Source organism: Dasypus novemcinctus, chromosome 18 (genome assembly GCF_030445035.2).
Source record: "Dasypus novemcinctus isolate mDasNov1 chromosome 18, mDasNov1.1.hap2, whole genome shotgun sequence".
NCBI classification, from domain to species: Eukaryota; Metazoa; Chordata; class Mammalia; order Cingulata; family Dasypodidae; genus Dasypus; species Dasypus novemcinctus.
Genome location: NC_080690.1, coordinates 77,434,144 through 77,448,396, shown reverse-complemented (window position 1 = coordinate 77,448,396; position 14,253 = coordinate 77,434,144). Strand labels below are relative to the sequence as shown.

The following is a 14,253-nucleotide window of genomic DNA, read 5'->3' as shown; positions in this document are numbered from 1 at the left end:
TACAAATAACCAATTCTTTGATTTCTGGCAGCACTATCTTCTTCCAGTCCATGTGCAGGAAAGAGAGATCATTACCGCCATTACTACTGCCTCTCTTCTAGGTCTTGCAGGAGCTGGCACCTGAATTGCAGCCTTAACCACTCACAGCACCACTTTCTCATCTCTCAGGGCAGCCATCGATGAGGATGTCGCCCATCTCAAAACATCCATCCACCACCTAGAAAAATTGCTTAACTCCCTATCTGAAGTGGTTCTTCAAAATCGTAGGGGGTTAGACCTCCTCCTCCTCAAAGAGGGAGGCCTCTGTGCCACTCTCAGTGAGGAGTGCTGTTTCTATGCTAACTACTCTGGTCTCATTCAGGACAATCTGGCCCAAGTCAGGGCCGGCCTGGAAAAACGAAAAAGGGAGAGAGAATCCCAAGGAGGCTTCTCCTGGGGATTCAATGGCATCCTCCCCTACATCCTCCCCTTCATAGGCCCCCTAATTATTGTCCTCTTCGCACTGGCAGTCGGACCATGGGCTATTAGAAGGATCATCCAACTCGCCAAGGATCAGGCTAATGCAATTTTTAGCACATACGTACAGGTCAGCTATCAGTGACTCGCCACTGCCGAGGACACCCCCCCCACTTCATCTTCTCGGCCTCCTCCTACCCGACCTCTTCCTGCTCACTCTTCCCGCAGGTGCCCCAAGTCTTCTGTAACCGTGGCCTCCCATGCCGCCATCGCTCTCAAGCAGCTCCAGCCCCACTAAGCGGCCCACAACCTGCTTTCCCCGGCCCACGGCCTGCTTTCTAGCATCTAATAATGTTTCTGCTTTTAACAGCTCCCCATACCTCTGCAGAGTTTCCTCCTGTCTCGACCTCACTCCTCTTCTCAGCCATCCAAAGGGTCCTTTCTTGTCCTCCGCCCCCCTCCTTTTTTTGCTTGAACCCCCATTGCATTGCAGATTGGGCCGCCCCATGTCAGCCCGCCCCGTTAACATCGGCCTCTCTCGCGCCCATGGAGACTTTGGCCTTCTTGTTGTCCTCGCCTACGTCTCCACCACTCCCGATGCTGCCGCCACCACCGCCGCTGGTGCCCTGACACGACTTGTCCTCACAGCTGTGATCCTCCAGACCATCACACAGTCTGCCTCTGTCACTCTTCGCCACCAAGAAGAGATCAACTACCTGTAACGCGCTGTCATCCTGGACTTTTAACAGCAGATGGACCTTATAGCCGCCGAGATCAACAAGAATTGGACATGGCCACCCTTGTTTGCAACGGCAAGATACCGCCCCCCAAACTGTACATTTATATCCCCGTCATACTCACCTCCCTCTTCAGCCCTGCTTCCCTCATTGCTTACTGCCTCTTGGGCCTCGGCTACTTGTTGCTGCTGCCATCCTGGCCCTTATTTGAAAAGAAGGGGGAAATGCGGTCACCCCTCGGGCTGAAGTGTGGTTTGCTGGCCTGGTGGGGGAGCAGCCGCAGTAGGCCTAATTCCAAGCTGCTGCCCCCATAATAAGGTGGCTGGTCAGACTCACCGCCACCCCTGAAGGGAGCTCGGCATGGGTGCAGAGTGCCCTCGGGTCTCCCCTCCTCAGCAGCCATGCTTCCACGGCCACCCCTCCTCCCGGATAGCGCCACACGATGCCTTCTTCTTCTTTCTCCCTGTGCAGGCGCAAGGCAGAAAATCCCAGTCTGCCCTTCCCCCCCCCAACAGCAGCAACAGCCAGGCGTGGGCTGGAAACTCCAGTCTGCCCTCCACCCCAGCAACAGCAGCCACCAATCCCTAAACCCTGCCACTTCCTCCAGCAACAGCAATAGCCAATCCCTAACCACCACCCCTCCCCCTTCCAGTACCTCCCACCGACCTTTCTCCCCAGTAACTGCTTGCGACAACCAATCAGAACATGGCATAAACATCAACCAATCAGCCTTCCCCAGCCCCTATAAAACTGTAGCCACTTCCTCAATGAAGTTGGACCGGTGTGTTTACCTCGTCTCCGCGGTAGTTCTTCTGCCGTGTGCCCTCCAGTCCTGAGAGCCCCCGACAAGGGCCTGGCCTCCCTTGTCCCCAGTTCGTCACCTGCTTCTCCAGGCGACCCCATCAGCCAAACCGCGCAACCCCTGTGAGACCGACCCCTCATCTGCTGCTGGACCGACCCCTCGTCCCAAGCTGGACTGACCCCTCATCCAAAGCTGGACCGACCCCTCGTCCACAGCCAGACCCCACTGCCACCGACTGAGCAAGCCACCGCAGTATGTTCTCCCATGGCCCACTGGGTGGAATATGGGAGAGTGTGGGCTATGATCTGGACCATTGACCATGAGGTACAGCAGTGCTCAGAGATGTATTCACCAAATGCAATGAATGTCTCATGATGATGGAGGAGATTGTTGTTTTGGGGGGAGGAGTGACGTGAGAGGGGTGGGAAGTATATGGGGACCTCATATTTTTTGAATGTAAATTAAAAAAATACATAAAGACAAAAAAGTATCTTTAAAATCACATGAGAGGAGGGCAAGTGGAGCATGGGAAAATACTACTGGGTGAGGTGATTAGACTTTGAAAGCATAGAAATAGCATTATGCTGTGGGACTGTAAGAGTCCCATCAGAAATGTATGTATATATATTTTGAGAATAAGTGTATTATTACCTTTGATGAGAAGGAGAAACCTAAAAGAGGTCAAACCTCTCCACTGCAGGTGTCAGGGACACAGCAAAGCACTAATCACACAGGTTTTGATGGAAAGACAGAGAAGAGGCAGAGGAAGGTCAGTGTCCCTCATGGACATTGGTTCCCCACAGCCAGCGGGTCTCTCTGCAGCCCATCCAGGGAGATGTCCAATGCAGTCCCCTTTTCTCCAGGGGATTGTGTTTTATCTGTCCAGGCTGACACACATGGTCCTGAGGGCAGGATGCATTTTTGGGTCTCAGGGAAAGGTGGCAGGCCATGCTAGGTCTGCCCCTTACAGCAACAACAGAATTAAACGTTGCTTGAATTTGCAAGGCTGAGACCATTTGGAAGGCTGTAACTGGAGGAGCAGAGAATTAGTCAGTGGCAAATTTATCCCAAGAGCCCACAGGTTAGGAAAGAGAAGTCACTGCTTCTGGCTGCCATCGCTGGGAGGCAGGGTCTGATGGGAGGTCTGTGAATGTCTGTATCAGGTCACCAGGTTCTCCTGGAGATTGATGGCATTCAATTCACTTTCATCTCCCAAATTCCATATATGTTCCTTTACTTGGCACACTATAATCATATTCATACTAGGAAGGTGCTTCTGGAAAACAAAGCTCTCCACGTTAAAATGGAAAGTTGGTGGTGAGAAGTGGATAAAAGACAGTGCTGTTCAGGAAGGGAGCAGAGGTATATCTGACTTGAAGAAAGATTTGGAAATGATGGGAGGAAATTAGAACAGGAATCCAATTCACTTGTTCAGTTACCTCAGGCTGAATACAGTTATCAGAATTTTCCCATACCTGATGTGACTGAAGGTAAAAACCACTGCCCATGGGTAGTGAACAATTTCATTCCAAATATATTTAGTAAGTGGTCACAATGTGCTCCATGAAATATTTTAAAAGAGGAAAGAAAATCCCAGAGAATGTAAATATTTTGAGTAACATTTCAGCGCTGTGATTAGGAAGAACAAGCTCGGAGGCAGATGTCTTAAGGGGTAGACACCAAGGAGTATCATTTTGGTTTGCACCTACAAATAAAGAAGAGGGAGGTGCTGAAAATGGGATGAGAGTTGGGATGGGTGGATAGAGGCTTCAATTTTATATAGGTGAAACTGGAAAGAGCTCATGGGAAGGTGAGTTTTGAATGCTAACTTGTTGAAGAGCATTTGAGAAGTTCTGCGAATAATAGTAATGAAGAGTAAAATCTAAACTTTTACTTAAAGTATTGAACTGTTCTGCCCCATAGACTACAAATTCAAATTACTCCCCTAACTCAACATCTGCTCTTTTTTTCCATTACAAGTTCTACCAGTTAATGCTCCTGGTCAATAGTGAACTTGTTTTAACTGCCAGGTCAGTTCATGTTTCATGGCTCTATCTTTCAGCCTCCGCACAACCATGAACTGGAGAAACTGTAATTATTCCCATTTTAAAGATGGGACAATAAGTCCCACAGAGCATGGACATAAACTGCAATTGTTCTGAATCTTAAGTTCTTTTCTATCTAATGACCCATATCTCTGCTCACTGCCTCCACATCAATGATTAAAGTTCTTCCATTGCTAGAATAACAATAATTCCATAGTAGAAGCACAGTAAGTCTACTCCAGTCCATCATTCACTGGTGTTAATTCTTTATGCCTTACAAAAATACTTGAAAAGAAGTTTCTCAGTCATAATTTTCCCTAGGGAGGCACTGAGGTACAGTGAAGTGAAGTAGCTTACTCAAGGCCATATGGCTCCAATGAAGTCAGATTGTGCTTGAACCCAGCCTGCTTGTCGAGTGTTCATGCTCTTGATCACTGTATTATGGCCATAAAAAGAGATAAGGCATAGAGAGTGTCTACCTTGTCCAGACATAATGCATGGGGCCTTGGATGTGTTTACTTTCACCTGTGAATGGCCTAGACATAGGGCTATTACTATCCCCTTATTGAGGATGAGAATTCTTATTCAGCAAGAGTTCAAAAGTAAGAAAATGGAAGAGGTCAGTTCAAAATCAGAGATGATGGACCTATATGTGCTCATTGCCCCACATTGTCTTGAATGAGTTGATCTTGTCTCCCTTATTGGCCACTGTGTTCTCTGGATTTTAAAATAGGGCCTGGAACATGGGGAGTTAATTAATATTTGGTGCAAGATAGAAAGATACTGCCAACATTATTTCTTTTATGTCAATTTGAATCATTCACTCTATATCTCTCTATTTTCTTAGCCCCTATGAAGGCCTCCCTGTACCACCAACTGATCTTTTTGGGCAGAATTTGACCTGAGAGAAATGTACCCAACATCACCCCCTGAATGCCCATGTTCAAATCCAGGAATCACACCTAAGGAGCATGTAAGTATAATTGTCAGCAACTTGTGACACTGCTGGCCCTTTTTAACTTCTTTTGTATGAAGTTTTTCCCTATAAATACATAATACACATTATTATACTTAGCAAAATGAACAATAATTCCTTACTATTATCTAGTACATATTAATGTTTCTTTAACTGGCTAATATTTTTTCCCTGCTTGCTTCACTCTAACTAGAATCCAAGCAGAGATCATTATTAATTTTTTGCTTGAATACTTTAAGCACAGCCAGGATATTGCATCCATTTCATGGCATATAATAGAATGTATTGGTCTAAGCAATAAGTTTGTAAAACATGAGGACAAGATGGTGGCTGAGTGAGCGCAACTGACAATCTCTCCTGCAAAGAAGCGGCTGGGCAGCGTTGGAAATTCTTCGGGATCAGGCTGTTTTGGGATTTTGCAGGGCAGGAGGTGTCTGGACATCGATTTGGTGGGAAGGTAACAGAGAAAATTCGTGTATAAGATAAAATTGAGACTCTATTATATGGAGGTGGGGGCTGCACATGAGACGCTCCCTCCTAGGGTGGGCGAAGTCACGGCACCGGCACTGCAGTGGCGATTCCTGGAGGCTCTGCAGTACTGGGGATTTCATAAGCCCTGAGCAGGTGATTGGGGGGTTAACAGGGCAGGAGGCCTTCGCAAACCAATTTGGGGAGACAAAAGGGAGTTTTATTGTGAGGTGGGGAATTTTTTATTGCAGACACAAATAATAGCGCTTCTGGATAGAGCCCCGCTCCCAAGGCTGGCTGCCGATCTGCAGCGGCCTTAAATTGCTTGAAATAAAGAGACATCACCAGGAGGCTGTTTCAGGGACTGGTAGGGTAGGAGACATCTGGAAGCTGATTGGGGGAATATTTTGCGAAGCGTGGGAACTTCGATTTTGGACTCTGATATTGGTGTTTCCAGCTGGAGCCCCTCCCCCTGGACCTGCCTACTGATCTGCAGCATCATTAAATTGGCTGCAGTGTAGAGGCCCACCCAGGAGGCCATATCAGGGGCTGACAGGGTGGGAGGTGTGCTGAAGTCGAATTGGTGATACAGCCACAAAGAGACCCAAGTGAGAGGGTGAATTACGGGGTTCTGACACATAAGTCAGAGTTTGCAGATATGATCTCCCCCATATGGCTGGCACCCAGCTGTGGGGATCCCTGAAGGCTGTGCTGCACTGCGTTGCTCCCAGGCTCTGTGTTAACCAGATTTGAGGTTGCCAGGTCAGAGTCCCCTAAACCCTGGGGGCCCATACCACAGAGATTCACACCTCTTGAGTCTGCAATATCACAGACTTTCCATCCCTGAATCCATCATGACCTGAGGTCCATCTAAGGTCCTTGAATGTCCTAGCCCTCAACATTTGCATTTTTTCTGTTTTGTTTTGTTTTGTTTTATTTTTACTTTATTTTTTATTATCCTGTTTGCTAACATTGCATTATCTCCTAGTCTTTTCTTCCATCATATCCCCCAAAGTCTTTTTTTTTTCTCTCTCTGGTCCCTCATTTTCTCTTTTTTTTTTTTTTTTTTAAAGATTTATTTATTTATTTAATTTCCCCCCCTCCCCTGGTTGTCTGTTCTTGGTGTCTATTTGTTGCGTCTTGTTTCTTTGTCCGCTTCTGTTGTCGTCAGCGGAACGGAAGTGTGGGCGGCGCCATTCCTGGGCAGGCTGCTCTTTCTTTTCACGCTGGGCGGCTTTCCTCACGGGCGCACTCCTTGCGCGTGGGGCCCCCCACGCGGGGGACACCTTTGCGTGGCACGGCACTCCTTGCGCGCATCAGCGCTGCGCATGGCCAGCTCCACACGGGTCAAGGAGGCCCGGGGTTTGAACCGCGGACCTCCCATATGGTAGACGGACGCCCTAACCACTGGGCCAAAGTCCGTTTCCCTCATTTTCTTTTAATTTTATTTTATCTTAATTATACAATAGGTGCTGCTGGGAACACCTCACATTTGCTGGGTTTCCTCATCCTCCATTGCCTCATTTCTGTGTGAATTGATTTTGGCTACCTACACTATCCCTTTTCCCCTACATCTTGATATCCTCCATCATCTACTGTCTCTCCTATATTCCAGCTCCCTTTCTTTGATGCACAAAGTGTCCAACTCTTAATTTCTAATACCTTTGTTTTGTTTTATGTTTTTCATCCACTCTTGAAATTATTGCCTTTCTTTTCTCTTTCCCTCTCTCACAAAAATACTAGCAAATTCATACCATATTCCTCCCATATTCAGTTGACGACCTCATGATAGGTACTCTACCAACTGCTATAACTCTACACAACTTACATGAATCTAATATCCATCCTCCCAGAACTCATATTGTTGCTCTGTTAACATTTACTACCAATACTACTTTACACATTTTCCTTGTTTACACAATTGCCTTCCCCTGGCCCTAATAATTTCCTTCAAGGTGAACTCAGCCAACAATAAGAAATTAGAATAAGAAGAACAAAGTGGACAAAGAGAAGATATAACAATTACGCAAAATCAACACCTAATTAACCTGCAAGACTAGACAAAGAAGCTAGGGAACTGATTAAACCCGTCAAGATAAAATGATGACCAGACAGCAACAAAAATCTACAAGCCAAACCAGTAATCAGGAAAACATGGCTGAATCCAATGAACAAACTAAAAACCAGGAAGGGGATTAGAACTTCACACAAGTAATTAAAGATCTCAGAACATATATCACAGACAAATTTAATAAAGTAAAGGAAGAGGTTAACAATATGAAGACAACACTTGGAGGGGAAATTGCAGACATACGCAAAAAGATAACAGATATGATGGGAATGAACACCATAGTTCAAGAAATCAAAAATACACTCGCAACTAATAACAGGAGATTAGAAGAAGCAGAGCAGAGAATTAGCGATGTGGAAGACAGTACATCGGAAATCAAACAGATAGTAGAATTGATCGATAAAAAGATAGAAAAAATCCAGCTAGGACTCAGGGACCTGAATGACAATGCAAAATGCACAAACGTATGTATTATAGGCATCCCAGAAGGAGAAGAGAAGGGAAAGGGGTCAGAAGGAGTGTTGCAGGTAATAATGGCTGAAAACTTCCCAAATCTACTGAAAGAAACAGATGTGGATATCCAAGAAACACAGCGCACCCCAAACATCATAAACCCCAACAGGCCCCCCCCAAGACATATACTTGTCGAATTATTCAACGCTCAAGACAGAGAAAATTTTAAAAGCAGCAAGAGAAAAGAAAACCATCACATACAAGGGAAGCTCCATAAGATTAAGTGCTGATTTCTCACCTGAAACCATGGAGGCAAGAAGGCAATGGTATGATAGAGTCAAGGTACTAAAAGAAAAACATTTCCAACCAAAAATACTGAATCCAGGTAAACTAACATTCAAAACTAATGGAGATTTCAAAATATTCACATATAAACAGAAATTGAAAGAGTATGCCAACAAGAAACTTCCCCTTCAAGAAATTATAAAGGGAGTAATGCAGGAAGAAAGGGAAAAACAGGACAGGAAGAGTTGGAGGAGAGTGTAAGAGCAACAAAAAAGACAAGGAAGGAAGAAAATAAACTCACAAAATATGACAAACACAAGCCCAATCAAAATATGGCTAGCATAAAAAATTCCTTGAACGTAATAACACAGAATATCAATGGATTAAACTCGCCTATCAAAAGATTCAGACTAGGACATCGGATAAGGAAATATTACCCATCTATATGCTGTCTACAAGAGACACATCTTAGACCCAGAGACTCATGAAGGCTGAAAGTGAATGGTTGGGAAACAATCTCACAAGCAAACAATAACCAATGAAAGGCAGGAGTAGCTATATTAATATCAGACAAAATAGACTTTAAATGCGAAACAATTGTGAGAGACAAAGAAGGGTACTACATATTATTGAAAGGGACAACCTCTCAAGAAGAACGAACAATCATAAATATTTATGCTCCTAACAAGGGCAACTCTAAATACTTGAGGCAAATGCTGGAAAAACTAAGTGAAAGAATAGATGCATCTACAATTATAGTGGGGGATTTCAATACACCACTATCACTCCGGACAGAATATCTCAAAAGAGAATCACTAAAGAAATGGAATATTTGAACAGTATATTAGAGGAACTGGATCCAATAGACATATACAGATCATGACACCCAAACACAGCAGGATATACATTTTTCTCAAGTGCACATAGATCATTCTCCAAGATAGACCATATGCTAGGCTACAAAGAAAGGCTTAATGAATTCAGAAAGATTGAAATCATACAAAATAATATCTCTGACCATAGTGGAGTGAAGCTGGAAATCTGCAAGGGCCAGAGGCCCAGATTTCACACCAAGATATGGAAATTAAATAGCACACTCTTAGAAAAACAGTGGGTCAAAGAGGAAATCTCAAAAGAAATCAATGAGTACCTTTAAACAAATGATAATGATAATACAATATACCAAAATTTATGGGATGCAGCAAAAGCAGTACTGAGAGGGAAATTTATAGCCATAAATTCATACATCAAAAAAGAAGAAAGAGCAAAAATTGAAGAACTAACTGCACATTTGGAGGAATTAGGAAAAAAACAACAAAGTAATCCCACAGGAAGAAGAAGGAAGGAAATAACAAAGATAAGAGCAGAAGTAAATGAAATAGAAAGTAAGAAAGCACTTGAAAAGATAAACAAGACCTAGAGCTTGTTTTTGAAAAGATCAAAAAAATTGACAAACCTTTAGCAAGACTAACAAAGAAAAAAAGAGAGAAGATGCAAATACACAAAATAAAAAATGAGAAAGGAGATATTACCACTGACCCCACAGAAATAAAGACTATCATAAGAGGATACTTTGAAAAATTATTCCAACAAAAATGACAATTCAGAGGAAATGGTCAAATTCCTAGAAACACATAAGCAGCCTATATTGAGAAAAGAAGAAATTGATGATCTCAACAAACCAATCACAAGTAAAGATATAGAATCAGTCATTAAAAACCCCCCAACTAAGAAGAGCCCAGGGCCAGACGGCTTCACAGGTGAACTCTACAAAACATTATGGAAAGAACTAACACCAATCCTTCTGAAAGTCTTCCAAATAATCAAAACAGAAGGAACATTGCCTAACTCCTTCTATGGTGCCAACATTACCCTAATACCAAAGTGAAACAAAGACACCACAAGAAAGGAAAATTACAGACCAATTTCTCTAATGAACCTAGATGCAAAAATACTTAGCAAAATACTTGCTAATCATATTCAACAACACATTAAAAGAATTATACACCACAACCAAGTGGGATTCATTCCATGTATGCAAGGATGGTTCAACATAAGAAAATAAATCAATGTAATACACCATATAAACAGATTGTAGGAAAAAAATCACATGATTATATCTATAGATGCAGGAAAAGCATTTGACAAAATACAGCACCCTTTCTTGATAAAAACACTATAAAAGATCGGAATACAAGGAAATATTTTGAACATGATAAAGAGTATATATGAAAAACCTACAGCCAACATTGTTTACAATGGAGAAATCCTAAAATCCTTCCCTCTAAAGTCTGGAACAAAACAAGGATGCCCACTCTCTCCCCTGCTATTTAACATTGTCTTAGAAGTACTTGCTCGAGCACTGAGGCAAGAACCAGATAAAAGGCATTCAAATTGGAAAGGAAGAAGTCAAAATTTCATTATTTGCAGAAGACATGATCCTATACATAGAAAACCCTGAGACATCTACAACAAAGCTTCTAGAACTCATAAATGAGTTTAGTAATGTCACAGGATAAAAGATTAATGCACAAAATCAGTAGCATATCTGTGCATCAATAATGAACAAGATCAGGAGGTAATCAAGAAACAAATACCATTTATAAAGGTAAATAGAAAAATCAAATATTTAGGAATAAATTTAACTAAAGATGTAAAAAACTTATACACTGAGAACTACACAAGACTGTTCAAGGAAATCAGAGAAGACCGAAATAAATGGAAGAATATTCCCTGTTCATGGATAGGAAGACTAAATATTATTAAGATGTCTATCCTACCAAAACTGATCAATGCAATCCCAATAAAAATCAACACAGCCTTCTTTAAGGAACTAGAAAAACTAACTATGAAATTTTTTGGAAAGGAAAGAGGCCCCAAATAGCCAAAGTCATATTGAAAAGAAAAACGAAATTGGAGGAATCACACTACCTGACTTCAAAACATACTACAAAGCTACAGTAGTGAAAACAGCATGGTATTGGCATAAGGAGAGACACACAGACCAATGGAATCGAATTGAAATTTCTGATATAGAACCTCATATATATAGCCATATAATATTCGATAAAGCCACCAAACCCTCTCAACTGGGAGGGAATGGCCTATTCAACAAATGGTGCCTGGAGAACTCGATATCCATATGTAGAAGAATAAAAGAGGATTACCATCTTACACCTTATACAAAGATTAGCTCAAGATGGATCAAAGACCTAAATATAAGAGCCAAGACCATAAAGACCTTGGAAAGCAGTGTGGGGAAACATTTACAAGACCTTGTAATAGGAAATGGCTTCATGCACATCACTCCAAAAGCACGAGCAGCAAAAGAACAAATAGATTAATGGGACTTCCTCAAAATTAAAGCCTTCTGCACTTCAAAGGTGTTTGTCAAGAAAGTAAAAACGGAACCTACACAATGGGAGAAAATATTTGGCAACCATATATCTGATAAGAGACTTATAAACTTGCATATAAAAGAACTCCTATATCTTGAAAATAAAAAGCTAAACAACCCAAATAAAAAATTGGGAAAAGATTTAAACAGACAGTTCTCCAAAGAAGAAATACAAATGGCTAAAAAGCACATGAAAAAATGCTCCAAATCTATAGCTATCAGGGAAATGCAAATCAAAACTACAATGAGATATCATCTTACTCCTATAAGATTGGCAGCTATGAAAAAAACAGGGGAAATGCCTAACCCAGTGGTTAGGGCATCTGTCAGCACATGGGAGTCCGAAGTTCAAACCCCGGGCCTCCTTGACCCGTGTGGAGCTGGCTCATGCGCAGTGCTGATGCACGCAAGGAGTGCCCTGCCACGCAGGGGTGTCCCCCATGTAGGGGAGCCCCACACACAAGGAGTGTGCCCGTAAGGAGAGCTGCCCAGCGCGAAAGTGCAGCCTGCCCAGGAACGGTGCCGCCCACACTTCCGGTGCCGCTGATGACAACAGAAGCGGACAAAGAAACAAGACGTAGCAAATAGACACAGAGAACAGACAACCAGGGGAGGGGAGGGAATTAAATAAATAAATAAATCTTAAAAAATAAAAGAAAAACACATTAGAATACAAATGCTGGAGTGGGTGTTAAAAATGGGAACATGCATGCACTGCTGGTGGGAATGCAGAAGGATCCAACCATTTTGGAGGACAGTTTGGCTGTTTCTCAGAAAACTAACCATAGATTTGCCATGTGACCCAGCAATAACACTGCTGGTTATATACCAAGCAGAACTGAAAACAAGGACACAAACCGATATATGCACACCAATGTTCATAGCAGCATTGTTCACTATCGCCAAAAGTTGGAATCAACCCAAATGCCCATCAACAGATGAGTGGATCAATAAAATGTGGTATATACATACAGTGGAATACTACTCGGCTTTAAGAACAAATACACTACAAACACACGTGATAACATGGATGAATCTTGAGAACCTTATGTTGAGTGAAGCAACCCAGGCATTGAAAGACAAATACTACATGACCTCAATGATATGAAATAAGCGAGCTGCCTCAGAGAGCTGAGACTGGAAGATAGGTTTACAGGAAATCGCGGGGTAGAGGAAGGATGTAAGCTGACATCTACATGGGTGAAATCTATGATGAGCTGGCGGTAAGTATGTGCACAAGGAAGAAATAAAATGGGGGCATATGCCAGGAAGATCTTCCAGGAGCCCGCCGAGCCAGAGAAAACTAAAGTTCCTGTCCCCAGCGAGCAGGATGAACCACTCCTCAGAGAAAATCCCCGCCACTTTGTCATCTTTCCCATAGAATACCATGACATTTGGCAGATGTATAAGAAAGCTGAGGCTTCCTTTTGGACAGCTGAGGAGGTGGATCTTTCTAAGGACATTCAGCACTGGGAAGCCCTAAAGCCTGAGGAGAGGTATTTTATATCGCACGTCCTGGCTTTCTTTGCAGCAAGTGATGGCATAGTAAATGAAAACTTGGTGGAGCGATTTAGCCAAGAAGTTCAGATTACAGAAGCCCGCTGTTTCTATGGCTTCCAGATTGCCATGGAAAACATACATTCTGAAATGTATAGTCTCCTTATTGACGCTTACATTAAAGATTCCAAAGAAAGGGAATTTCTCTTCAATGCAATTGAAACGATGCCTTGTGTAAAGAAGAAGGCAGACTGGGCCTTGCGTTGGATTGGTGACAAAGAAGCTACCTATGGAGAACGTGTTGTAGCCTTTGCAGCAGTAGAAGGAATCTTCTTTTCTGGCTCTTTTGCATCGATTTTCTGGCTCAAGAAACGAGGATTGATGCCTGGCCTCACGTTTTCCAATGAACTTATTAGCAGAGATGAGGGATTACACTGCAACTTTGCCTGCCTAATGTTCAAACACCTGCTTCACAAACCTTCAGAGCAGAGAGTAAAAGAAATAATTATCAACGCTGTTAAGATAGAACAGGAGTTCCTGACTGAGGCCCTGCCTGTGCAACTGATTGGAATGAATTGCACTTTAATGAAGCAGTACATTGAATTCGTGGCAGATAGACTTATGCTGGAACTGGGTTTTGGCAAGGTTTTCAGAGTAGAGAATCCATTTGACTTCATGGAGAATATCTCACTGGAAGGGAAGACCAACTTCTTTGAGAAGAGAGTGGGCGAGTATCAGAGGATGGGAGTGATGTCAAGTTCAACCGAGAATTCCTTTACCTTGGATGCTGACTTCTAAATGAACTGAAGATGTATTCTTACTTTGCTGGTTTTTTTCCCTCATAAAAAAAAAAAATCAGCTTCTTGAAACGTATCAACCAGCTACACCACGAATTGACCCTAATAGTAATATTCTTTGATGGCATCTTTAAAACTGTGTAGCTACCTCAGCTAGTCCTGTTAAAAATACTAGTGGAGTCGCCTAGAAAGAGGACATCTAAGACAAAAGGCTAGTAGGATTTTTATGAAAGGTCTTGTTAGTGTTTGGTTTTTGCCAGCAGGTTGGC

General features: G+C 42.8%; 1 protein-coding gene across 1 annotated transcript; it reads left to right on the top strand.

Annotated features, from left to right (window-relative positions):
* The first annotated feature begins 13,042 nt into the window (after positions 1 to 13,042).
* LOC101440622 (ribonucleoside-diphosphate reductase subunit M2) lies at positions 13,043 to 14,031 on the top strand. The gene has a single exon (XM_004481781.5). The coding sequence runs from the start codon at positions 13,092 to 13,094 to the stop codon at positions 13,983 to 13,985; it is 894 nt and encodes a 297-aa protein (XP_004481838.3). The 5' UTR covers positions 13,043 to 13,091; the 3' UTR covers positions 13,986 to 14,031.
* The last annotated feature ends 222 nt before the right edge of the window (positions 14,032 to 14,253 follow it).